Genomic DNA, 27,907 nt, shown 5'->3' with positions numbered 1-27,907 from the left:
ACAACCCATGTGTTTGAATGTGGAAATAAAACATTTGTAAGTTTCTAATTCAGAACACTAAAAAACTAAGCTGCTTTTTTTAAAAATATCCTCCAATGAAGTCACTGACTGGATCGACGCGATGCAAAACAGTCTTGAGGAAATGCATAGGGTGCGTTTGAATGACAGATCCATTCATTAATACGGTCAGCAGGCCGATATTTCTTCATTAACACAGTTCAAACTCTCTACACCTTGTCAGAGGAGGGATTGTTTTTATATTACACGTTATTAATCAGCAAGGCTTTCAGTGACGGTGACGTGCGGGCTCCGTCTTAAAGATGCAACCCGAGACAGACGAAACACAGTCGATGACAACGTTGACAAGAAACTAAATTGGGCTGACAAATCCCTCGAGAGTGTGTTTATTGGTCTGTGACCGTGTGCCATTACATTACGACCCAGAACTGATGCATGGGAATGATGCGACTCTGTGTTACTAGCTCGTTTTAACCTAGTTACTGAGGTTTTATAGAAGATTGCAATCATTTATCACTTTTTTAAACGATTAAAATACATTTTTACACAGCTTTGATTATTTTACGTGTTTAAACAGTGCAAAAAGAACGACCAGCAACCAATTATAACTGTGTTGTCCTGTAGCGCCCTCTAGTGTTTAGGTAAATGCGCTGTATTAACTAGTTTTCTGTGACAAATTTAAAGAACTAAAAAAAAGGAAACGCACACAAAAGATTTAAACCCACGGTATATTTAAACTCTGTATCCTCAAAACAAATCACTTTGATCAGTCTTTATACATCCACATTAATGTAACACAATACAGCAGGACAGAAACGTCAAATAATACAATAAAACAACAGTTTCTTAAAAACAGTCTGAACTAGCTGACCAGACACTGAAAGAGCTCCCAGAACGGATGCAAGTTTGGTCTTGTTACCTGAATCACAGGGAGAATGTGGTCAAGATAAATCAATACAAAGCATCTCGACAGAAAAACCACTTTATCAAAAAGGGGTAAAATATCAAAAGAAAATGTTATAAAAATAGTTAGTCAGCCCCCCCGTGGACAAATCCGAGTATGAATGGGGAGCCAGTAACCTGTTTCAGATGATGCTGACAGGAAACGGATCATGTCTCATTATTGCTCTTGTGATACATGATGCTTTAAAAGTCATGATATTGTTGAAAGAACCAACCTGAGCACCACAGAAAGGAAAGAGATCGCTTGATTCTTGATGCTTCTTTTTTTTTTGTCAATAACACAAATGATTCCTTCATGCAAGACATCAGACCTCCCTTTTATCTCTCACCCCCAAAACACCTACGTAACTCACAGCTCGGGGTGAGTCATGGGCCTCTATAATTAGACACGTTAAATATTTTATGAGAGACTGAGAAAAATAGACTGTTTTTTTCCAAGCTTGTCAGACACTGAAAATACCTGCATTTGAGGTTAAAAATACATCAAGCGCGTTGCATTTTTTAACATGTGAAAATGAGTACAAAGAGAAAGTGCAGTGTGAAACTACTTTTAAAACATGGATCTTGACAAATCAGGATTTAGCTAAAAATAAGTCAGTTAAATCTTTAAAATGAATGAATCTGAAGTAATCTGCAGTTTTTTTTTGGTCACTGAATCATCTGGAGAGACCTGATAAAAGCTCAGCTTCAGATCTGCATCTCTTTTCCTGTAGACACTGATGTTTTTAAATTAAAATCTGATGATTTTTCAGAAAAATAAGTGATCATAAGTGAGCCTGGAAAAAAAAAACAAGACAAAATGGAAATGACAGCACCAATTAATAAAAAAAACTCACATGAGCTTCATTTAGACATGCCTCGTATATAACGAATGGAAATTAAGGTTGATTCTTTAACATTCATTTATGCATTCATTGCTGTTTTGCTAGCATTACGCTCAGTTGCTACCTCATGATATGCTAATATAACCGTTTAAGTGAACCGATTCTGAAACACGATGCAGATCTTTGTAATGATCAGCGTGAACTGGGTGTAACATGGACCCACAGCTGACTGAAAGGCAAGTGCCACATTAACATTCAGAAAGCGTTATGAAACAACAGACGATAAAACAAAGCCATAAAACAATAAAATTCCCCCTGCGGTTTTAAACGTAGTGTTTCTGCTGTGCGGATTTAAATTAAAATCTTCAATTCTACAAACAAAAACTGGAACGCAAGCCTGAATTAGAGCTAATGACTGCTTCATTGGGTTTCTGTGTGCTTTAAGGGGCATATGCTACAATAAAAGTTTTATTTTAAACTCATTTCTATTTACCCAAACAGTGCCACAAGCATCTCCTCCGATCTGCTGTTTGGTTGACCTATTCATAACACTTCATTCACATATTTTCAATAATCGGGAGCGCATGTAACATGTTTGTGGCTCTTGAAGAGTCTAAACAAACTCATATTCTTGATGGTACTGAGCTGAAAAGCCAGTTACTGTCGATTTTCACAGCATTTTTTTTCTGTGACACAGTCATGAAAAAAAAAAAAAAAACGTGTCAGTTTGTACTGTAAACATGTGAAGAGTCAATCAGTTTGGGTCAGTAAACAATATCAGTCTGGCATTTTCTGTACAGGAGCTGACATTTTGTGTCTGAAACCGCAGCACTGATGGGATGCTTGTGTCACCACTCTCTCTGGAGACTCAAAATGAGATTTTAACATATTTTAGATCATAACGTCCCTTCACTCAATGATACATTATTTTAAGATGATGAAACTTACAGTCATTTAGCATTTTAACAAGGTGGTAGTGTTCATTCATTTTGTGCTTGGACCAAAAAACAGCCTACGGTGGGACGTAGTGGGGGCTGCAGACTTTTTTGTAAATCTCTTGAGGCACTTTTTTGACATTTTCATTCAGAACACCTCAGGAGTTGAACATTGCAATGGTCCCCTTGCATATCTAACTAATCAACATCCCAAATGACAGTACATTCTTAGTAATGCACCAGTAGTGCATGTGTGTGTGTGTGTGTGACGTCTACGTGACAACATCCAGAGCCAATGAAGTAGTAGTGTTCATGCTATGAGAAAGAAGTGTGTGAAAAGACTGTTAAAAAACTGTTGAGGAGGTGAGGATTTAGAAAATTTTTCACAAAAAGGAGTGCCAAACATGTGGCTAATCCCTGGCTGGAGAAAGGGGGTGAGCGAGTGTGAACGAGGAAGACAGATGGCAGGAGAATTAAAGACAATGACAGAGAAAGAGAGATGGGAGGGGCGAAGGGGCTCGGGCGAGACGCCCTACTGGGGGTAGCTGTTCTGTTGCCGGCGTTTGGCAGACCTCAACTTCTCAAAGCGCGACTCCATCTCTTCCAGGACTTTAGGGGTGTACCGTACCACCAGCTTCACTGTACCCTGAGCAGCCTTCAACAGCTCCACAGCTTTCTCGTGGTGCTCTCCTTCTACACTCTGAAAGACAGAAAAAGTTTACATGCACTTTTAAAGTTCAATTGAACATGCGGTGAAGACTGACACGGGAGAGTCTTTTTTTTTCTTTGGACACAAAAAGTATTCTTGTAGCTTCATAATAATACGGTTGAACCACTGATGTCACATGGACAATTTTTAACGATGTTCTTACTACCTTTCTGGCCCTGAGAAAGTTTCAGTTGCATTGCTGTCTATGCAGGGTCAGAAAGCGCTCAGATTTCATCAAAAATATCTTAATTTGTGTTCCAAAAATAAATAAAGGTCTTATGGGTTTGAAATGACATGTGGGTGAGTAATTAAAGAGAGCATTTTCATTTTTGGGTGAACTAACTATTTAATCTATTATTAAATAGCCTTAAAATAGTCAAACAAATAAATAAATACAATAAAATGTATTCGAAAATATTATGAATGTATATACCACTCCATTAACGGACAGCAGTTGGTCTCCTCTCTTCAGGCCGCCGTGTCGATCGGCGATGCCTCCAGGAATGATGCGGGAGATGTAGATGGGCGAGTTTTGCTCTTTCCCACCCATGATGTTAAACCCCAGTCCTTCCTCGGTTTTAGGGAGCTCTACCACACGTGGGTGAGAATGACCCTCACTGGCTGCAAATGCAGCCACTGTAGCCTGGGAACAGAGTGAAGATGGTCGTAAATCAAACACTGAGTAGCATAAACACAATTTATTAGTCCTGTGCAAAGGCAATAAGTGTGCATTATACACACATTTTATGTGAACATACATAATATGTACATGCTTTTGCTCAACAGTTTGGCATCAGTAATATTTTGTATTATATTAATAATATGTCAGCCAAGACATATTAAATTGATCAAACGTGTCAGTAAAAAATTGTAATTACAAAAAAAATTTGTAATCAAAAGTGTTACAAAAAATTATATTCAAAAAATTTGATAATTTTTTTATAAAACTTTATCAAAAGAAAAAAAAATAATAATAATAATATTCTGGGAAAAAAAAAAAAACTATCATGGTTTACCCCCCAAAATACTAAGTAACACAACTGTTATCAACATTGATATTCATAAGAAATGTTTCTTAAGCACCAAATCATATTAGAAGAAGGATCATGTGACACTGAAGACTGGTGTAAAGGGTGCTGAAAATTCAGATTTGCAATCACAGAAAAAAACAACACTAAATATATTAATGTAAAAAAAAAAAAAACAGTTAATGTAAAAAATGTTATTTTAAATTGTAATAATAGTTCACAATACTACTGCTTTTTTTCTGTATTTTTTTTTCTACAATAAATGCTGCCTTGGTGAGGTTCAAATACCTTTAAAAATCCAAGAAAAAAAAAAAAATCTTATCAACCCCCAAATTTCTTTTTATCAGTAGTGTATATGGGCCATTCTACAGAACTGGTTCAAAGTCAAGATGGTAACATCTTGAAATTTCCACAAATTTTGTATTTATGCAAATTGTATAATATCGAAGGTACACATTTTTAGTAATTGTGCAGTTAATTCTCATATTGTTTTTTCAGAACGTTTTGGTATATTTGTCCTCTCCCCAAATTTGTCACTACCGAAGCAGTAATACATCATTTAATAATAAGGGTTACATCTTTCTTGTAAAATATTTTTTGCCATTTTATTAAAGTTTTCAGAGGTGAATCAATAACAATTAGAAATTTAAAAACATTTCAAGCGTGATTGAGATTTGTTGTATTTTGAATCCATTTTTTTTTGTAAAAGGCAAAAAGTTGATCATTCTGATTTCAAACTTAAGGATTCATTAGTTTGAATATATATTGAACCAAACACTGTCATAACATCTTAGTTGATAATTCAGTATACTTATAAAAAAACATACCATTTTTGGTCATGACAGCCCATTTTGGTAGTGTCAGTAATGTTTTGGTAGCGATCACATCTCATTACATAATTTTAACCCACATACTAAAACACTACTGAAATATATCAAAAAAAAAAAAAAAAACTGCATAACTGCACTAAAATTTTGCTTATTTCCTCCAAATATAGAATTACGTGTTCCCTTTTGTCACTACCAAAGCAATGATGACAAGTTTCAGTCGTGACTGTTACGGAAGAGACACTTTTATGGGATTACACCCCCCAAAAAAAACCAAAGATGTCACTACCAAAACTTCACCAAATGTTTAATTTGAAAAAATTGTCACTTATTTATTTATTTTTTTTTTTTAACAAAGTTTAAAATTTAGGGGTTAGGGTTTGGGACAGTCACCTCTAAATTGCAAGTACCCACAAAATGATGATTTTATATACATTAAGCATACTGATATTTTAAATATTATTGTGGGTTTCAATAGATGATAAAAGGATCTTAGTAGACATCTAAGATTTGAATAATTAAATGTTTTTTAAATGTCTTTTTTTGGTTGTGGGACAGCAATAAGAACCAATTCTAGAACGTATATATAAAATTACATCTATTATAAAATATGTGTGCTATATAAACACATATTTTAGAAATAAATATATATTTTATTGCATATATATATAATAAAATATATCCCAAAAAAGTGTGAATGGCCACAAGCCACAAATAAGATGCTCATATATTTTTAGGCCGTCAGTCTGGTGTTAAAGGAGGCATTACAACTAAGCCAATCAGATAATGAGATTAACTGTCGGACAATGTTCATGCTAAAAATAGTTAGCAGAATACTGTTAGTTACAAAAAAAAAATTCTGTCTATTCAGTTAAAAGATATAAAGTGATTTACCTTAGCTGTTGCATTCGCCCTCACCTCTGGGCTGCTATTTATGTCCACCGTTTCATACACATGCTCATATACCTGAAAATGACAAAAAACACTGTGTGAATTACACAAACACATAAATACAGTACAAGCACAACCTCTAATGTTCCTAAACGACCAGGTAAACAATAACCAGATGTACAATTTAAACCAGGTTTCCAGAACCTGAGGCAGTTTCCCAGATCCATTTCAGTTAAGTCACAACTAAATTACTTGTGAATTGTAATTCACCCTTAAAAAGCTGTTTAAATTCGTTACACTTGTCTGTATCAGATCTTTATCTTTATCTTGTATCAGCCACCAGAAAAACAGCAAGTATGTCTTAAATCAGCTGTAATTGGTGAGTGGAATGCCACACCATTAAGAGGATACTGTATCAAATCAATCTGTTTACATGGCTTGTTCTTTATGCTTTGGCACATGCTAAACCTTCCATTTAGGGCTGCTGTTATACGTCCACCATACTGCCTCAGCATTCAACTCCGAGTCATGCATGTTTATCTGAGAATCAAGCATGCATTCAGAGCGTACATTTTTAAGAGTCAAAGCTGCTAAGTTGCCAATCAACTATTTTATGCATCCATCACAAAAGCTACAGCACTTAATTCAGCCTAAACAAGCATTTCCAGAGAAAACATGGGTGGCCTTGGAGTAACAAAACATGCAAAATATAGACTGCTTTGGCCGTCCAGAGGCCAGGTGTAAAAAGACCGCGTAGGCCGAAAGTGATGTTCATACCTTTCTTTCTGTGTTCACAACAGTGAAAGAGATTAAAGTAGTCCACTTCCAAAACAAAGATTCACATATAATGTACTCACTCCCTTGTCATCAAAGATGTTCATGTCTTTCTTTCTTCAGTCATAAAGAAATTATGTTTTTTGAGGAAAAAATGTCAGCATTTTTCTCCATATAATGGCCTGGTATGATCGACTTTGAACTTCAAAAATGAAGTTTAAATGCGGCTTCAAACGATCCCAAAAGCGGTTGTAAACATTCTCAGACGAGAAAGAAGGGTCTTATCTAGCGAAACGATCAGTTATTTTCATAAAAATAATACAACTTACATACTTTTCAATGTCAAACGCTCATCTTGTCTTACTCTGCCTGGACTGTTTTTGTTCCGGTTCGTAACTCCCATCTTGTTCTCCCTTAACTTCAAAATCATCCTATATGGCTGTTTTACCTTTTTTGTTAAGGGTGTTTAATCTTCTTTCATGTGTACTTTGCAAAGACTGGGTTGGTACTTTTGCAGCGATGTAGGATGATTTTGAAATGATTTTTGAAGTTGAGGGAAAAAATACGATTGGAGTTTTTCAACATACCCTAACTGTCTTGAGCAAGAATACACAGAGTTCAGGGAGCGTAAAACAAGACGAGCGTTTGAGATGAAAAAGTAAATAAACTGTATTTTTTAAATGAAAACAACTGATCATTTCGCTAGATAAGACCCTTCTTCCTCAGCTGGGATCATTTTGGGATTGTTTGAAGCTGCACTGAAGAAACTTTACGACTGAAGAAAGAAAGACATGAACATCTTGGAAATGTTTTGGAAATGGACTTCTCCTTTAATCTTTTCCAGTTTAAACTGATTTTTACATTTTACGGGCATTTTTACCTTTACAAAGACAGTTTTTCTAAAAGTAAAAATGCCAGTAGGTGGCAACAAGACTGTTAATAAGTAAGTCATTGCGATTGAACCAATTAATTTAAACAGTTGATTCATTCAGGAATGAAACACCGTCACGTTGCTCAGAAATGCAAAGTAGTGCTATGGCTGTGTTTGGAATGATTTTTTGTTGCTGAAACAAACAATAAGGTGTCTAAAATGCAAGTCTCTTAATATTAACTTCTTTATTGAACTGTTGTATAAAATCAACATCACATTTGTAATCATGCAGATTTTTGGAGGTGAAAAACTGGCACTCTTCGTTTGATATTGATTATCTATATGAAATTATATATTATATATATTATATCTGTGTATCTTGGATTTTGTGATCATTCTAAATGCATTTTAATTGACTGCATCATACAGTGAAAGAATGCACTGTAAATGCACATAGTCTAACTGACTAAGAGTAAACATTCATCACGTAATGTATGCATGCACTCTGTAGGTGTGTTTTGTTTGGTTTTTGCGATATACCTGATAATGTCAAATCAAACATTGTTAAAACAACAATTTAGAATATTATGCAAGACAAGCATTTGTGGTTAAAAAGTATATACATTTTATTTTTATTTAGAAAATGACAGATTGTTTCACTAGATAAGACCCTTGTTGTTCAGATGGGATCATGTAGAGCCCTTTGATGCTGCGTCGAAACTGCAATTTGTTCCTTCAACCTACTGGATCCCCTTTGAAGTCCACTATATGAAGAAAAATCCTGGAATGTTTTCCTCAAAAATCTTTATTATAAGACAGAAACACGTGAACATCTTGGATGACATAAGGGTAAGTAAATTATGAGGATTTTTTTTTATTCTGGAAGTGAACTAAGCCTTTAAAGTTTCCAGGAGTTTCTGTAAACTAATTTATCAAACGTGAGAGTAAAGATATGGTGTAACAGGATTTCTATTTCAAATAAACGCTATTCTTTTAAGCTTTTTTTTTTTTTAAATCCAAAACACAGAGTTTCCACAAAACATTCATAATAAAAATTGTTTCTTAAGCACCAAATAGACATATTAGAATGATTTTTGAAGTATCATATAACCCTGAAAACTGGAGTAATTTGAGGCATTATTGCTGTAATAACATCATTATTCCTGTATGTTGAATTTTCAGCTTTGCCATTACAGGAATTAATTACATTATTATTCACATATGCCATCATCTAATGCTCAAATTTAATCATTAAAAACAGTAATAATATAATATTACTGTTAAATGTAATATTTAGCATACTTCAAAATGAGTTTCACACTGCAGATTATAATGTTAAATTTAAATGTTTCTATAGAATGTATAAAATTTTACATTTATCAGTTACTGGCTGTAACACAAAAATAATTTTCTAACCAAAGCATTGCTACAAATAATTAAACAGTGACAAGACATATAATTTTGTGTCCAAAACCAAATCATTTCAAATGAGTGCCTAGATTTGTAAACAATATCAGGAGTATGATTAACTATTCAAAACCTCTTTAAACCTAAGCAAACAAATCTTTGCATTCAGAAACCCCTGCTTTAATCTAGGCTCTCACGCAAGGCAAAGAACAGCATCTCTGCTGTGAGCATCACTTGTACTGAGACTTCAGAGTCTTCAGTGAGTGCGACAGATGACCAAGCAGCAGGGAGGAGACCAGTCAAGTGCCAACAGTCTTAGATTCACTACATGGGCAACAGAACACTACAGCTGAGTTTTATGCCCAGTCTGAAACAGACAAATGGATTGATGCTATTTGCGGACATCAGAATCAATATCCAGTATCCAGTCCTTCTGCACAACAATAACTACCCGTGTACTACACTAATGAGCACTTTATCATAAGCATTAGTGACGATGGTGATTTCAGTCATAACGACTTGAGTAAATGAGCAGAGTACTTGACCGGAACGAGGGGGAGGTGGTTGCTGAGCATGAAGCAACTTCCGTCTGTTCTATTTTTTCTTTAAATCGTTGGTCTACGTCATTTTTTTGGTAACTTCATCGCACCTTGTTGTCTTTTGTTGTTGTTTTTTTACCCCTCAGCATTATTATTATGCACCATGTTCACATGCAATTATTCTCATTCATTAATAATTGCATGGATTGTTTCATATTTGCTCCTACAGGAGAACTTCTAGAAAAATAAAAATAAAAAAACCTAATCAACATAAACTTGCTTCTTAAACCTATTCTAATGTTAATGAATTTGGATTGTTCTTGTGCCCAAGGTTAGTCATTTGCATTAAACATGCCACACTCATCTCCATATAAGGTCTTTCACACAACCTTTCCTTCACAGTCTTTCATCACTCTCAGCAAACAAAACACTTTCTAAAGACATGTGCTCCTCAAAACCAGTTTAAACACAATAAACACCTTTTATACAGATCCAGATCACAGACCTCTCATCATCCAGGTGTACATGTGCACATCTGTTTTGTTATACAAAGAAACATCTCAGCTCAAGCTATTACGCAGCTTTTCTTGCTCTTTCATTTTATATAATGAAATCTATAAAGTTTAATCTTATTTAACTGTTCTGAAGCACAAATAAAGACACAAAGATATTGTATTTTCATGAACAACATCTTCCGAGTGGTCAGATCTTTAATAAGTACACGCATTTGGTTGTAAAAGGCAACCAAAATCAACATGGCCAAGCAAATGATCTAAAATTATGCCTAATATTTCAAGTACAATAACACTTGATTTACACAAAGAAATGTCTGTTTGCATATTTACCAGATTTAATCCTACACAGGTGAACAGGACAAAACAGCCTCCATTTTTTATGCTCATAAGTTACGATATTACATCAGCTCTCTTGCAATTCATTTGAATGCATTTGAATGTGATCCTGGCACACTTACCTCCCGTACGGCATTGCAGAATTCGCTCTGCAAAACCCTCTGCAGTGCCTGCAGCTTCTGGGGAGGCACTTCCCCTGTTCTCTGGAGTTTGTCCAGCAGCTCAATTGCACGAGATATGTCTGGAAAAGAACATATGCAAAACAGTGAGGGCAAGACCAAGGCCGTGGATTATCATTTGCATCATTCAATCTGAAGATGCTGCTTTTGACTGAACATCTGCGCCTAATTAAAAACATTAAATGCTCAAGTAAATTTATCAGAATGTAATTCTCTCTGCATTAAAGCAAAAATCTCATGTTTTATTATTATTATTATTATTATTATTATTACACCATAATTTGCATGTACTGGTCAAATGTATTCACAACTAAAAAGGAATATTATTTGTTAATCAACCTAAAAAATAAAATAACTTTTAAGTGAAAGACATTTTTGGTTCTCAGCTCCACATAAATAACTCTCTCTCTCTTAATTTAGAAATATGTTTTATTATTTTTGTACAGACTATTAAAGAATATTAAAATGACAGACGTACAGACCTTTGATCATAATAAATCAGCGCTTTTGCTAATCTAACGTTACTAGCCAACGTTGACTCCTCACCATATAAAACCCCATAAACTGTCAAGTGGACTACATATAAGATGCTGGCTGTCGAGAAGACACTGTAACAGTGTAATAAATTACCAGAAACCATCAAATCCACTGATCTCTGACATTAACACTGTCCTGGAGTGACCATGCTAACAGTGCTCACAAAAGATTACTGCTTCTGACAGCTAGCCTGGTGTTTGGCTTTCACTGAATGTAAACACGCCGCCTTAACGACAGAAAAACGATTAATTCGACACATTTTCTAAGTTTTCGTAGACGTGGTGAAATATCTTGAATATTACGAATGATAAGATACTGTGAATGGCTGCTAGCTCGCTGTCGTCCACTAATCCATCCTCATGAAGTGACAGCGGGATGTAAAGAGCAAAAAGCGTGATTTACACAACCTCCTGAACGTTAAACTAAACGGAAAGTGTTTCTGTGAGCGTCTTACCTCTTTCCAGACGCACAGGTTCTCCTAAAGAGGCCATTTTAGCCCTGGATATTGAATTTGCGTTTGGCGAAAGCTCCAGACTTACGTCTCGGCTGCTGTGTTTGTTGCTGTTAGCTAGCCGAGCTTAAGCGCTATGGCTAATGCAAAAAGATTAAGGGCGAGTCAAGAGCGTCATTCCTGCGCTGTATCTGTGCAGACACTTTACATACCATAACAAACACAATTTTATTATGAACACCCCGAGGAAATATCATTTTATTGTATTATATGTGAGAAATATGTACTATATTTAAGTATAAGATAACTTTATTGTGAATAAAGTTACAGTTAAAGGATAGGCTACTGCTTGGCACTACTTTCTATAATCATTTTATTCGTTTATAATTCGTTCATTATAAAAGTTTCAAAGTTTTTACTCTATATCAATTTCAAATGTTCGTGTAAATACTATTTTATTGAGAAAATTGATTTGGCGTCATCCCTTCCGATAAAAATACAGCTAGTTTTTATGGCAGTGCCATGCAATAAATAAATAATCTGGTTTGCTGGATAGGTTTTGTTTTATTAGGTTTCATCGTTTCTATTTAACAAATATATGATTTTAAAAAATAATTTCTATATATATTTTTTATAATATAACACTATTTAAAGAGGATTCATCTACATGAGCCTTGGAATAGGCTTATGCAAAATCAAACGTCACACTCAATAAAAAAATGTTTTTTATTCAGATAAAAGAAACTTTTACACGTAATTAATTTACTTAATTGCAATTATTTTATGATATTATCATTAGACACTGTATTTTGCTCTGTTATTTATTTATTTTTTTACTAATTTGATATTCTCATGTTTTATTGAAGCCACAAAACAAACTGGACTGGCTTGCTAAAACTGATTCTAAGAGTTTAGTTGCTGGTATTGTAGAAAGGGAAAAAGAGAATAGAGTGGCCTACTTCTCTAGCAAATGGGACAGGGCCCTGCTGGGTCTTACCAAGGACTACTTTGAACTGGGGAAAATCTGAACCTCACAAAAATAACTCAGTCATGCAAGATGTTTCTCGGGTAAAATGCACCAGGAGAATGTCGTATTGTCTATTTCCTCATCTAGCCCAGTCACCATTGCTGTACAAGGTTGCATTTTGCAGTAAAAAGGGCTCAAATATATATATATATTTTTGTTGTTAAAGGTTTTACTCATTAAGCAATGTTGATAGATGATTATTATTATAGTTTCCGTACCAGGCTTCTTTGTTGAATCAACACGATGGTGTTTCATATGATTCCCGTTTATCTGAAAATGGTATGTTTGCCAAGAAAGATGCACTCATGATCATTTATTGTGACTTTCTGCTTGAGCATCCTTTCTTTGTTGCCCTGTCCGTGTACTTATGATGCAGTGAGATACTTACCATAAACAGATGAAACTCCCGTGTCCTCTCTTATCTGTGGCAGTGTATCAGTGTCAGACAGTTTCTGTTCTGTTGTCTGATAACAGCCTTTGAAGTAAAGCAGGTTTGTGTATAGGTCTGTGTCTGTGTGTTCAGGTGTATCAGATATCACGTAGAGTGCATTGGAGTGTTGACTCCATTGATCTATCTTTCAGACAAAAGAAAATCCTAATCTCCTGGTGTTAGCGATGGCGACCTGTACCCTCTGACTGGACAACATTACATGAGGAACTGGTTTCCATAGAATTTACATGCCAAGTTTACAATAGGTCTTACCTGAGAACTCTTTGTAGTGTTTGTTCTTCTGTGGAAGAGAGTTGAATCTACATTGGACAGACTGTGAAATTCCTCAAACTAGCTCTCGATTATATATTTGTATGGTGAGAGAATGGGAGGCACTTAAATGGATCTCTATCCATTTAGAAATCATTTGAATGTAGGATCCAATGTATGTTCGCTGTGAGAGAAGATGTTCTCTCCAAAGCTTGTGCCAAATTTAGACCTGCAAATGGAGAGCTCAAACTTTATTGACATTGGTTTTGTTTTTCAGTTGCCTATAGTAATTTTATTTCTTCAAATATTTCAATTTAATATTGCAAACAACTTCACAACATACAAAATGAATTATATTAATCCAGAACACATGTCAATGAATAAATTTTATATATATTTTATATATATTTTTTCATCTTGTGGGGATAAAAAAATAAACAGCAAAGCTTTGACAACAGCACCTTGACATAGTATGTATTTCCAACATTACCTTGAGAAGTTGAGGATAGTAAACAGACAGAGTACTGAGAGGAGGAAATCCTGTTACGGTTGAGAATGTAAACGGAATGTTTTGGTCGGAAATCGTTTCCTTGTTTTCCCAAAGTGGACAGTTTCTCAATTCACAATTGAAGCAGCATGCAAGTTTTTTTTTTTCCTTTTCTTGTTTTTTTTTTTTCTTGAATGTAATTCTTCCTCACCCCCTCCTCTCCTCATCTCTCAAAATCTTGGCAACGTAAAAAACACAATGTCTTGAGGAATGTGATATAGTAATTTGAACTGGGCGCGAATGACTGATCAGATCTTTTTTTTAATTGTTTACAAGATCATGAATATGTTCAATAAATAGACTGTAGTATCACTTTTACTGTATAAACTTCATCTTTTTTACATGCAGTCCATAAAATTTTTCATCTGACGGAATAATTTACCCTGTTATGTATATATACAAATAGATATTTTCTCTTTTCTCTCTCTTTTTTAGAACTCTCAATAAAATCTATACATTGTGTACACTATCTGCCCCTCTTAATGGTCAATGTGCATACACACGAAGTGTCTATCCGTATAAACCGCCAGCCGATCTTCCTTTTGCTATCCATGGTAAGGGCTCGCACGTAAGACTGGGTTGTCCGGCATTGCGAGTTATAGTGCCGCTTGTCTATTCCTCGGCACCCCTCCTTTGTGTACCCTAACGGGTTGCATTTGGTCTCGTAAAAGTATTGCTTCAGCTGACCGTTAGTCACGGGGACCTTCTCCAGGACGGTGACCGTCTGGCCCGACATGTCTATGGCCGTCTTTTTGTCCAGAGCCGTCACCCACTGGCTAATACTGTCACAAACGCTGAGCTCCCCTCGCCGCGCGGGGTCCGAGTGCCGCCGCACGCGCATCGACATGTTGGCGGCGTCCAGGTAGTTTTTGTATTCCTCCAAGAGAAAGAGTAACGGCGGCTCCAAAGGCACTTGGTTGCTGATCATCACCCGCGAGGCGTACATGTCAACGTCCTTCGAGTCTGCCACGGCTGCGGGACCGCCCCCTCCTTGGCCCTGGTCAGCCCCGGGCCCCAGTTGCTGCGTCGCCTCCCCTTCCACCTCAAGCAACTCCTCAATCACCTGCTCGAAAGTGTCCGTGAGCGAGGGCAGCCCGCCCCCACTCTGTGGAGTCCCGTGGCCTCGGCTGCCCGAGGTGACGGCAGCAGCGGCGGCGGCGGCGGCGCCCAGGTAGCCCTCGGCCCGGTGGCCCCCCTGCACGCCCGGGATCTCTCTCATGGGCGCAGCTCTCATGCAACTGAAGTATGAAATAACCATAGTAACGAACAGGATGGTCATCACTCTTCTAACCTGTTGGAACTGGAGACAGCAAAAGACAAGAGGGATGGGGGAGTGAGGAAAGGGGAGGGAGGAAGAGAAAACAAAACGTAAAGCAACCATTTTCATTCACCGTACTGCAACAAACATTACGTTAAACACCTTTAATAACGGCCTTGCTTCCAACCGAACGTCGCAAATCCTTCCCGTAACGCGCCGACTTGTTATTTCTTTGTTTCATTTTTAGTTACCGGCCCACGGGAGTGCAACTCGCACCGCACGCTTACTCCATCCCTGCACACACACCTGCACGTTTGTGCCCCCCTTCCCCCCACCAGCAAACGCAGCGGGCTAAATTCAGAGACCCTGGAGTATCATTAAGAGGACACGAGAGAACTGCTCCCACTCTCCTCCGTCTCTCTCTTCCCCTTCCCTTCCTCCTTCTCACTCTCCCTCGCCTCCTGTTCCCTTAGAGGTGTGTGAACTGCTTGTGTGAGTATCAGACAGAACAGATATAGGTGACAAGTCAAAGCCCACCATCAAATGACAGAACAGCTTCTATCATCAAGCTTTTTGATGAGTAATTCGATTCGATTATTAAATTCAGTACGTTCTTACTATTCATTTCTTTTTAAAATATTTGAGTTATAGATGAACTTTATATACTTTCCAAATGCAAAACAACTTCTCTGGAATCACCTGAGCAGGATTCATTTGGAAGAACAAACCCACACAGTAAGGTGATGATTATCTTTCCCACTATGAGAGTTCAAAACTGAAGGAGACTGAGAGATAAGGAAAGACAGGATCAGAGCAGAAAGAATTGAAAAAAGGTATCCCTACACACAAACTGCCATGTTCTAGTCAGTGACTACAAAAACAATGCAACTAAATGAAAATTCGATTTGATTCCTTCTCTCTCCCCTCCTCTTTGCAGCTTTCTCTTACCTCTCTGAAGTCCCTCTATGAGTCACCGCGATTCATTGCATCCAACAGCATCCCAGCGCATACGAACAGACAGGGGAACATGCATACACAACAACAAAAAATACCCATTACTCTCACTTTTCTAAGGAGAAGGAGAAGGGGAGAGGTAGGGGTGGGGAAAGGGGGCGGAGGGGGGGGCTGCATTTAAAAATATCCAGCACCGCAGCAAGGCTTCGCCAGTTCTCTGCGTGCTGTCCTCCTGATGCCCCACGCAGCCTCAGGAAGAGGCAGAGGGAGGATCCGCTCCCAGAGCAGAAGGCGGTACGGGCCGGTAGGAGAGAAGGAGGGACACGCCCTGTCTAAAAGGCATTTGTTTCATTCTTAATTGGTGTCTGGGGCCACGGCTGCGATTTGCTAGCGCAGCGATGACTGCCATGGAGATGTGCTTTCTATAAATAGGCCGGTTGGGAGTCCCACAGTCTCGATTCAGAATATCACAGCCCGCTACTTAATGAGCTCAAAGTCCCCTCGCTCAGTGACGTCGCAGTCCACGAGGGGTGTGTGTGTGAGAGAGCGTGTGTGCGCCAATGCGCGTGTGTGTGCGAGAGTGTTTGGCTAGGGAGATGAGGTGGGAGCATCTTTAATCTCTCCTCTCAAATGGTCAAAAACAAGCATGGAAAAACCCAGAGCCGAGGATACAGCTGTGGAGGACAGATCAATCTTAATCAAATCAGGCAGCGCGCAAAATGTGTGTACAAGCTGCTTCTGCAGGCATGAAAAGATACTTCAGTCTGTCAGCTTTCCCCGTAATGGAAAAAGCTTCTTACATTGTCAGCAATTACCTCTGCTGAATATAGCAAGGAATTTAAAGTGCCTGCATGAGGATTATTCAATGATTCTGTCTTATTTCATTCCTCCAGATGTGTCCCGCCTGCGAGGACGGATGGATTATTGTCAGCGTTCCTACTCTCAAGACAACCTCGGTGCGGGTGCACGCACACGCACACACACCGAGTGGCATAGCCCAGTAACCGCCCCAGTTTCAGGATGATCCCAATTAGCAAACATCTGTCGTCTCCCTAATGAGAGAAGTATTTATATATATTGCGGAGGCTTCTGAATGAAATACCAGCATCAGTCATGCTGACACCCAAATCCCTTCAGTTGCCCTACCTGACAGCAGGTGGAGTGCCAATGCCATCTCTCATCCAAATCCTACCGGTAATGCATAAACTTAAATATATCACACAACTTGGAGGTATCACGTAAAAGGGCGAAGGTCACTTAGTGTTGACTACTGAACACTGGCGCACGACGCTGACTAAATTGTATCTTTCCCTTCTAATTAGACTAGAGCACCGGTGTGGCAGCGGGTGGAGGCCAAGAGCACAACAACCCTGATGACGTCTCTCCCCGGTCTCAAAGGGGGATGAGAGGAAAAGGGCGGTGGGGCTAGAAGGAGTGGTGCTAGGGGGCAGTGCCACTCATCAGCTCGCAATTGCTTTCCATTTTCCTCTGGGGTCCCTTCTCACCAGGAACAACAAACGATTTTATTTCTAACTCTGCTATTTCCTGTTTCCATCAAGAGAATCAATATGGATTATGCTCTCAATCAACTTCCTGTTAAAACGTAATCTAGACGATGAATCACTTTATTGCTCTGGGACTGAGTTGGCAATAACTGAGACCTTCTGTCTCATTCAAAGCAGCGAGGGAAGACAAGATTACCTTGACGGACATGTTTGTTCTGCTTTTAATATGCGTGTGTTTGAGCTGCGCATGATAATGCGATATCAATATCCTGTCATCGTACGGTACGATGTGCAAACATGAGCTGTGTTTGTGTACACAGGGAGTACAGGTGTTTTTGTGATGGGTCACAGAACGTGAGTGGTAATGCGGTCGTCGTCGCTGCCACATTAAAGAATCTAGCCACCATTTCAGGTGTGTTTAAATGGCTAAAATAAAGAAGACGACTTTCACGGGTGATGCCGAAATAATCCGTGTCAACAAAGCTGCTAATTCATGCTTTTGGTAGACCTTTGAAGCCAGATTCATTATGAGGCATTGAATATACAACAAACAAGGTTTCCATCAATCAAGCCTCTCACATGAGAAACCATCCAGCCTTCGGTGATCTTTCAAGCTCTCTGTCTACAAAGTAAGGCACAGAAAGCTTGATGAAATACTTCATCCACACAGCTGTATTTGATCCATGTGGTCGGGGCTCGGTAGGAGCACGTTCAAACGCCTTTCACTGTAAAACATGATTGTACTTTAATTGGGCATGAGTGGCAGCTCTATGGTTTTGGCAAAAAGAACACATGCACCTGCTCGATTGTTTGGAAAGGGGCAGGTAGGACAGGATAGATTGGTCTGCATGATCTTGATTCCCCCACAACTGCATTTGCTTACATCTCCATACCATAGAGGGATTAAGAAACAAAACCACTGATGACAGATGTATAAGGCTCTTCCAACTTAAAAGAATTGTGGTAACAGACACTTTTCTCTTAGTCTTAGCACTCTAAAAAGGCATTCACTCCTTAAGGACAAAGATAGTTAACAATGCATGATTAAATATTTGAAAAGAACAACAAAGCTTGGGGAAAATGCTTGTAACATGAGAAAAGACTGCTTTGGTGTACTTGTTTCAATGACAAGGGCACTGTAGCGTGCATCACCTAAGCTCACACAGGTGTCTCAGCTGCTAATTATTACTCTGACTTCGAGACCACATTAAAATGTGGAATCCATAATAGTTACAACCTGGCATTAGTGGTAGCACAACAAGAGACAACTGCAAAATAACACCATCTATTCATCTATGCTCTCAAATGCAAGGTTTTTCCAAGAGGTTGAGTTGGTGCTTGTTCAAAGAGTTCAAGACCTCTATCTTGTCTAATCCAAATTGTATAAATAACCTTAAAGACGCAATGGTGATGGGTGATGGATAGGATAGCTCTGGTAAGTCAAAAATCTTCATCATCTTTAACGAAACTGCACAAGTAAATTGATGAAAATTGTCAAAATTGCAGTCATTTGTATCAGCATACTGCTGAAAACAAACAAAATCTATAAAACACTACTAGGAAAGAGGCTAAAACTGTTTAGATTATACATGCTGTAGTTCACATCAATATGATGGGGATGATGGGGGCTTTAATAAAACGTTTTTTTCCCCCAAGTTTGAAAAGGGGTTTTAACAAAACCAGATAAAAGTTATATTTTAAGTCAGTCAGAGTGCGTATTTTCACCTGTTGTTAAATAATGAACGGAATAGATGTCGGAAGTTACCATAACAACAGTATGCTGCGCATGCGCAGTATGATCAGTATCGGGCGGTCACTTCTTTACAGATTAACATAATCACAGTATATCATAATAAATGCATTATAAATAGAAGACATAGACGATTAACAAGTGGCAAGATGCGTAAAACGAAACTCGACAGATTACACCCAGAAATGCATCACTACAATAAGGTACAATAATCATAAACCGAGCAATTTAAAAATTTTACAAAACACACGACCCCACTGAAAGTCATTGCAACTTGTGTCTCTATTGCGGAAAGGCAGAAGACAAAGACAAATTAAACATTAGTGCTGTAATAATTTATGTACAGGCTAAGTTTCGTCTTTTCTCGTAACAGGAGAAAGGGCAACGCATTGGCGAACTGGATCCGCGAGGGAAATATCATCTAAGATTTGCCACTCTATATGTTAGTAGAGATTGAGTTTTTTTTCCAGGAACTTTCTAAGGAATTTGAAACATCCTGGGTACCATCTATCACAACACTTCTAAAGCCGCGACGGTGCGGGAATATGCCATTACACCTGGTATAAACTTAACGCCATGGTCGATTTTCTAAACTAGAAAAGTGGTGTCTGAGACGACTGTCTTAAAACAGCGGCATCCACACCATCCATCCTTTACTCGTTAACAGGCTTTACAACACTTTTGCACTAGATGGCGCATTCGCCTACAACATAAAGCGCATTTGACGTGAAGGCAAGCAGAAAGGCATAGACGATTAGAAACATCTCTTTCTCTTTCTGACACATAAACAAACGCTTACACAGAGAGAACGCAGATTAATAAGAATAAATAGGCCTGTTTTCAATGAGGCAGCCTACGTCATCTATTTGTTTTGTTCTAAAACAATTTTGCGTGTACATATTTAATACATTATAGACACATTATAATAATAAACAGCACTATAAACAACAATACGCATTAGTACAAAATCAATTACGATTATGGGATAAAAAAAACTAGCGGGATAATTTATAAAGTTAGCATCCAAAGAGCCCAAGAGCTATAATTTATTTGTTTTTCATTTGAAAACTTTATCTTCGCTCTGGGAGTTTATCTGTTCCAGGGGAAGGCTAGACTCTACACGGTAAACCTAAACGACGATCTCAAGTTTCATGTTCTTCAAGTCTCATTGAATTCACGAAACGCATTTATTATCTAAACGTTCGCACACAGAACTGTATAAACAATCTGCCCTTGTGAGTAAACACACTATTATGTCGTTTGGTAATACTTTTACGCCATTAACAAGTAAAAATGACATGTCAATAAAATATCAACGTCCAAATATCATCAAACTAACTACTAAACAACTGAATACATAAAAGCGGCAGGGGTAAACAGCTAATAGCCCTGGATAATGAACCAAAACAACTTTTTGCTTCCACTGACCCCTATCAGAAATTCAATCAACATAATAACGCCGTATCTTATTAATGAACGCGAGGATAGCGTTTCACGTTGCCGCTGCATGATCCAACACTTGATTACTTTCTTAACTCATTTTAGACGCAGTCCATACAAAACCTGCAGTTATCACTCTATTCCGCGCAACAACAACAAAAAACCTACCTTTACTGTCCAGTCGTAAAGGAGACCATTCAGCAGGACAGTGTCATCTGGGATGTTTTGGGTAAGCCCTCCGCGTAACTATTTTGCGATATTCGCCAAGCAGCAGCTGCAAGTTGTCTCTTCAGCTTTTGAGCAAATAGATTAAATTATTGATGGTGGAAATTGCATGGTTGAGGTAATGGACTCCCATGACTGAGCGGATCCTTTGGAGTTGGGTTGAAGCAGTTGGATGGCATGGTGAGCGCTGGCGGTGTAGTGCGCATTGAGAGAGCTCTCCAGCTTGAAATGACGGCTTCATTCCTCTCGACTACAGTAACTAACTACTGCCGTGACGTTGCAACATGTGACTCCAGTGCGAGCGCGACCGAGCGCCAACCGAGTGAGACGCTTCCTAACGAATAACCGGAAAGTATGTTGTTATGGCGAGAGCCAAAGAGTAACATATGAGAGAAACCTTTTCAATTCCTGGATATATGGAGTCCGAATGTGCTTTTTAATATTCGTCGCATCGCATCCTCTCATAAGTACTCATTCTGCTGATTACCATTCAGTAAGTGTAGGCTTATTGATATTTTTCCTAATCCTCGTCTTTAATAATGAAGGTATGTATAAAATATGAACCACTTTCATTCATGTTTCAAATTGTGGCAAACACCTGAAATCTGTTTAGTTCCATGTCCAAGGCTTCTTTTGAACGACAGGTATGATGATAATTTATGGTTTAAGTTATTACACTTGCAGTTCTCGATTCAAAAGATGATTTATGGTTTTAGGCTATTGCATTTGCCATCTAAATCTCCATAGTTCAATCCAATTTAAACTCAGTGGCCACCAAATGCTGCAACAGCTTCCTAACGGACAGCCGTTAGGTTAATACGAAACACCTTTTTGTGACAAGACTATAGATCATCTGCTGAAATTGATATTTGCAATTGTGACTCCACAAAGGTAGCTTCAAAGTAAAGAGCTCACTCCTTGCCCCCACCACATCAAGGACCTATTATTCCCCGGACTTCTCTGTGTGTGATATTTTAAACTATTGTCAGCTCGAGACCCTCTGTCTGCCAAAGGAGCTTATGTGCCAGATGTTGGTTCATTGCTTTTAATACTATTCATTGTTCTTCCAGTGTCAGTTATGTTCTTCCAAGAATGGGAGCGGTTTGTTTGATATTTGTAAGGTGAATGGTCAAAGATGTTCAAACTAATAGGGCGACGATATACCTTTGCTCTTCGACTGGAGCTTTACCGCGGTATTTAACGTGACCTTCCATGAGGAGTTTAGGAGAACTATTCCTTGTTCTTTCACCCCATGCTATACACCACATCATTAGCCCCATACTTTCACCAAGACTCTAAAGCTCCAAGTGCTTTTGGATCTCGTCCAATGCAAGATTTATATTGATGAGTTCGGTGTATAGTGATGATGATTATTCTCTGCATAAGGTAATGAGGTGGAGCGGTTTCAAACCTAGCTGTTCCCAGCATGGGAGTGGATGCTAACACCTGCCTCCTCTCACACATTCACATACACACACCAACTCCCTCTCCCTTTATTTCTTTCCATCTCCATCTTTCTGTTTCTTTCTCTCCTTTTCATCTTTTTGCACTGCTTAACTTTCACAAATATACTTTCACCTTCACTCGTTTTGACATACTCATGCTTACAGCCCCTTCCTCTCTCCTATAGGGACAAGCCAAGATGAATATAACTCATCCCATAGGTTCACAGGAGGAGAGGGCAAACCCTGGATGACAAAGAGTTGCATCAGCAATTACTGAGCGACATGACTCCAAGAGAGGTAAAATGCACACACAAACGCACACACACACTCATGTACACTCTCACACTGCGCATTAGGGCTGTTCCAGCTAGGTAATCCATAAATAAATCACTCTGCTTCTCATTAGGAGCACAAAAACAACATGGATCTCATTCAGAACTGCACATACAGCACAAAGTTGACACCAGCACCACAGACAGAACTAAGATAACCACAAAGTGGACATATGGACTAATGAGAACACAGCCCTGTGGGAAGACCTTGACTTTCATTTGCTGGAAACTTTAGGGTCTGTGGAAATGATGACAACACATACAGTATGGACATCGGAGATGAAACTTGACCATCAGGATCGGCGTGTTCAATATGTTGAATGTTGAGAGAGTCGGAGCGGCGTCAGAAGCGATGGCCGTGTCTCTATCCAATAGGTCGGGTCGCTAATGACGTCACCTCAGCTTTCTCAAAAACTCGCCATCTGTTGTCTTGTGTTCTGTCTTGACCCATCGTAGCATATTCCATCCTGGAGCTGACAGGTCTTCCACACAATGGCAAAATAGGATTTTGAGGACACCTAATGAAGCATCTCTCTAAACATGTTGGAGGAGATCTGGGTCCTGTACAAACCTGAAATGGTGAAATAGTTCCTGCTACTCCAGGGCAAGATGATAAAACTTTCAGAGTGTCAGAACTAGTTGTAAAAACAGAGGCTTCTTGAATCACTGAGAGAGTGGAAAAAAGAGCTTTGGGCCACTGCTAGAAAACTAGAGAATGAGAAAATGAGAAAACTAGACCAGCTCCTAGTGTGACAGGCCAATAAAGTCAGTTTACAACATTTGTCAAACACATCACAGTACTGTCACTGAGCAGAGGGAACTGAACAATGTCATTTCTGAACAATGAAAAACAAAAATAAACCAAAATGTGTGTCAGCATGGCACATACACTCTTAGAAATAAAGGTTCTGTACTGGCATCTATGGTTCCGTGAAGAACCTTTAAGATCCATGGAACCCTTGCATTTCATAAATGTTCTCTTAAAGAACTATTTAATGAAAGGTGCTTTGAGGAACCCAAACACATTGCTGTAAAACCCCCCTTTTGTAATCTTTATTTATAAGAGTGTAGCTGAGTCTTCACAAACGTTTCCCACACAAGCCAGCTGTAAACAAAAATATGAATGACGAAACATGTAAATCACGCAGAGTATACTTAAAAAAAACGTCAATGATTTACTGTTGTTTAGTCTGTGATGTGGAGTGTACGTTTGAGTATGTACACTCGCTCAAGTGGGTTCCATCTTTCCATTTTGTCATTGCATTGAAATGAGTGAGTCACTTTGTGGAACTTAAGTTTGCCCATTCCTGGGTGCCTGTCTGTGTTTCGCCGGCTTGCCTGTCTTTAGGGAAGGGAGTCTGGGCAGTGCTTAGTGTGACTCACATCACCGTCTCTCATCTGAGACCCACTCTGTACGCCGAAGAATTGCGCAGTGCTCATCTCTCCAATAGCAAGATGCAACAGGTCCCTGTTATCAATGAAGGGCCGGCGGTGGTCAACAGCGGCCAGCCGTGTAAGATAAACATCTGAAAGTCTTGACTTATAGCAGCTACATTATGGGACTACACACTTAGATATCCACTTTAGCACATAGACACAATGAGCTATACAATCCACGTAACTGTAATCTATCCCTTGCAGCATACACCAGCTACACTGGTAATGTATCCGTGGGGTATAAGCCCTCTGCTGCACTTTATCCCTTTGTACACACATCCTCTGGTAATCTAGCCTTTTGCTTGCCCAACAAACCCTTATGTGTCAGGGGTGAGTATATTTACATAATTAGGTAGACAGTTCTTGTCATGCACTATTGTAGCCTGTCTTCTGCGGCTACTATGCATTGTTTGTATATTAGTTTCAAATATGGATGACTTAATACTGTAGACTGTAAACAAAAATGCACTTCAGATTTATAATAGCAGCACTAAAATTGATCTGAATGATGACCGTAAGCTCAAAATTCCACTGATTCACTTATTCGCTTTTACAAACGAAGTTGAGATATTCAGAACTCAAGTGTCCACGAAGAATGAAAATCGCTGTTCTACAAAGCAGGCGGAGAGAAACGGCAGTCTAAATGACCTCTAAGAAATGTTAAACATCCAAATGTGGAAAAAAAAGTTTGCTTTGTTCAACAACCTCGTGTTAGAAGTTAACGTTAAGCAAGTCTATCAAAGTCACACTCAAACACAAACACAGTCCAGATGCCATTCTTAACCAACATCCACAGAGGCAAATTGCAAACATGTTAGAGAAGTCCTGGATATACATACCCAAGCATTGACGTTGGCGAATAGTTAGAGGATTCCTTGGCGGAGCCTTAGTTGCCAGGCACCAGCACTAATGCTGCTCTGTAGCTATTCACATAGAGAAAGGCAAGTGCCACTCCATTTTATATCAGTGAGTAAAGCACACAGGTGGGTGGCAAACAAGTAGCAAAGCTCATCATGCAGACCCCGTCAAACGGTTCGAATTAGTATGCAGATATAAGCTGGAGGTTAATAATATGTATCCCACAGACACAAACACCCTTGTTTACACAAACATTAAATGCAAACACGGTGGGGTCACAGCACCCTAAATAGCAAAAATTCTTTTCAAAAGTCTTGCAGAAAATAACAATACATATCCAGCGTCGTTTGCAAGCAGATTATGGAGGAATTACACCGTAAAGTGTAGATATCTCACGACCTCTTGCAGAACGAGCGCTTTGCGCTAGAGCACCGCAAGTCACGCTCCTGCTTGAGCGCGCCCCCAATTCCTCAAACCTCTTGTGGTTTTCTTGCGCAGAATATCCCGCGATCGGAGGTGCTAATTGACTAAATGTATTTAGACTTGTCTAAATAGCATCATAAACACAGAATAATTAAACTAAAAGCGTCGGAAGTATCATTCAAATAATTTTGGCACCACGCAGGAAATGAGCCTACTAAATTATGCAATTTATTAAAATTGTGATTAATCTTAATACGATTATGATGACTGGTATTTTTATGGTTATTGCTGGTGTTGTTCGCAAAATTGTGAGACTATTGCAGTTCGCAAAATAGAATCTTTTAAGGGGGGTAGCTGAAAAAAACGGACCTTTCCCTTTTTCGCAACTGTGACGAGCACAGGCTTTTATTTCCCAGAGGAACTCTGCATATTCAGTAGGCCTATAATAAATTCCTCCCGCGAGTGAGGCAGGGCGCAATAAGTCGGTACATCTCTATAAAAGTTAATTAAGAAAGCCGCTTTCGGTCAACAAAACAATTTTCATATTTAGTTCATAAATAAATGTCCCCTTATCATCGGCGGCGGTCAGTCAAACGAGGATGAAGGAAACGCGGATTAAACTGTAAAAATCTAATGCCACAATAGCATTATGTGATGTCTGAATTGAAACCTACCAAGCTCAGATTTGTTATTGACGCCCACCCTTAACTCTGCAGCGATCAGAGAGCGGAGGGGAGGGGGGGCGGAGAGGGAGATTCTCAGCTAGATAACACAACCCCATTTATGGACTGATCCGATGACGTACATTGCAGAAAGTTCTATAAAAAACCTTCCGTACATACAAAGTGTGTCGTGCCATCCCCCAGCACCCCCCACCCTCCCCGCATCCGCCTCCAGCCCCCTTCCCCCCGCATGCCCACACCCACACCACCAACCCACATCTCTATCCCTCTCTGTCTTATGAACTAAAATTATATTATATATACGTTTTTGTTTCTAAATAAAAAAATGTGCATGCGGTAAATGAAAACATGACTCGTGTTTAGAGGTGTAATCAAATCACAAACAAATAATCGTTTAATAATAGCAACAACAACAGCAACATTTCACTCTAAACAAGGCTAAAAAATATATTTCGCATATCGATGCATAAATATTTCGGCATTCGCCACTGGATTTTTTTGCAAGCAAAAACAAGCATTATTTCGTTGAAAAACACAGAGCTGAAATTATGCATGAGATTTTTGCTCGTAAAAAAAACGGCGCTCGTGACCGTTTCGTTGCATGTCAACAATAATGTTCACAATATTTGCCCGATAATAACAAGAGCGTTACGACAGGATTGCAATGGCAAAACAGCGTTAATAAAATCTAGTTATAACAGCAGCTGCTATGATTTTCGGACCAGTCCGAAAAACATATGCTGCTTGTCCCACTTGATTTATGTCACTTTCAAGTCAGCTGTTTTTGTAACAACAGAGATTTTCTCGCCAACATGTTTCGTACGATTATGACAAGGAAAAAATGTTTAATAGAGAAATTACCGATTTAGCAGTGCTGAAAGAAGCTAACGCTGCCGGACAAAGAGAAACAGTCATAAGGATCATTTAAAAGCAGCTAAATGACACACTGAATGTCTTCCGCCTGATAGACTCTTGATTAACGCAGTGCTGAGGCGCCCGTGGGCTTTCATATCTGTCTGTTTGTCATTCAATCGCTTCACCCTTTAATCAGATTCTTGGATACAAAGAAAAAAAAGAGAGCGACCGTAGCCAATATCCTCCGCTCATCCCTCTCAGAAACTGAGACGAATTCCTAAACTTAGTCGGCATAAAAGTCAGAAAATCATCAGCGAAAGGCTCCTTTAAAACGCTGACTGTCCTAATTTTGCCTCAGTCTTGCACAGCTTTTCTTCAGCTTTCTCCACAATACGCGTGACACCCTCTCAGCCATTTCCTTATCAGGCAATCTTATCGGTGGCTCCATCTAACCCAGTCTGAACAAAATCTGACCACGCCTATCCAAATTCTTATTCACTTTAACTGGAAATGTATCTATATGAACGCACAAACACACACACACAATGTTTTGACCATCGGGCTATTTTTGGCGAGGCAATTCAAAATACTTTAACATGATATGTTATCTGTGGCGAAAGCTTTTAGCTCTAAGTGGTTCCCAACTGTTCGGCGTGTGCACAGA

The 27,907-nt window shown here is 38.9% G+C and overlaps 2 protein-coding genes across 11 annotated transcripts in view; both read right to left on the bottom strand.

The window, feature by feature from the left end:
* Positions 1 to 1,047: 1,047 nt before the first annotated feature.
* lin7c (lin-7 homolog C (C. elegans)) lies at positions 1,048 to 11,963 on the bottom strand. Its single transcript, XM_051115463.1, has 5 exons — positions 11,808 to 11,963; positions 10,760 to 10,878; positions 6,199 to 6,270; positions 3,883 to 4,092; positions 1,048 to 3,440 (listed from the first exon to the last, which is right to left on the bottom strand). The coding sequence occupies exons 1-5, from the start codon at positions 11,842 to 11,844 to the stop codon at positions 3,273 to 3,275; spliced, it is 606 nt and encodes a 201-aa protein (XP_050971420.1). The 5' UTR covers positions 11,845 to 11,963; the 3' UTR covers positions 1,048 to 3,272.
* Positions 11,964 to 13,788: 1,825 nt separating this feature from the next.
* bdnf (brain-derived neurotrophic factor) overlaps positions 13,789 to 27,907 on the bottom strand; it is a 28,725-nt gene continuing 14,606 nt past the window's right edge. For 5 of the 10 annotated variants that reach the window (XM_051115721.1, XM_051115725.1, XM_051115723.1 and 2 more), the window contains one exon: positions 13,789 to 15,378. In XM_051115721.1, the coding sequence (XP_050971678.1) occupies positions 14,545 to 15,378 (834 nt within the window). In that variant the 3' untranslated portion in view covers positions 13,789 to 14,544. Of the gene's footprint in view, positions 15,379 to 16,035; positions 16,122 to 16,284; positions 16,387 to 21,153; positions 23,268 to 25,263; positions 25,283 to 27,249; positions 27,896 to 27,907 lie in introns of those variants that run through there. The other 5 variants (XM_051115722.1, XM_051115720.1, XM_051115729.1 and 2 more) reach the window with 5 other exon arrangements.

The sequence above is a fragment of the Labeo rohita genome, chromosome 7 (assembly GCF_022985175.1).
Source record: "Labeo rohita strain BAU-BD-2019 chromosome 7, IGBB_LRoh.1.0, whole genome shotgun sequence".
NCBI lineage: Eukaryota > Metazoa > Chordata > Actinopteri > Cypriniformes > Cyprinidae > Labeo > Labeo rohita.
Note: the sequence above shows the minus strand (reverse complement) of the source record. Positions and strands in the feature narration are given on the sequence as shown.

What these genes read in the sequence shown, in the direction of transcription:
- lin7c (XM_051115463.1), bottom strand. Translation starts at nt 11,844, where the DNA reads ATGGCCTCTTTAGGAGAACCTGTGCGTCTGGAAAGAG. An exon ending in ACCTGTGCGTCTGGAAAGAG is followed by an intron (nt 10,879 to 11,807) that starts GTAAGACGCTCA and finishes GTTCTTTTCCAG; the next exon opens with ACATATCTCGTGCAATTGAG. An exon ending in TGCTGTCCGTTAATGGAGTG is followed by an intron (nt 3,441 to 3,882) that starts GTATATACATTC and finishes TCTGTCTTTCAG; the next exon opens with AGTGTAGAAGGAGAGCACCA.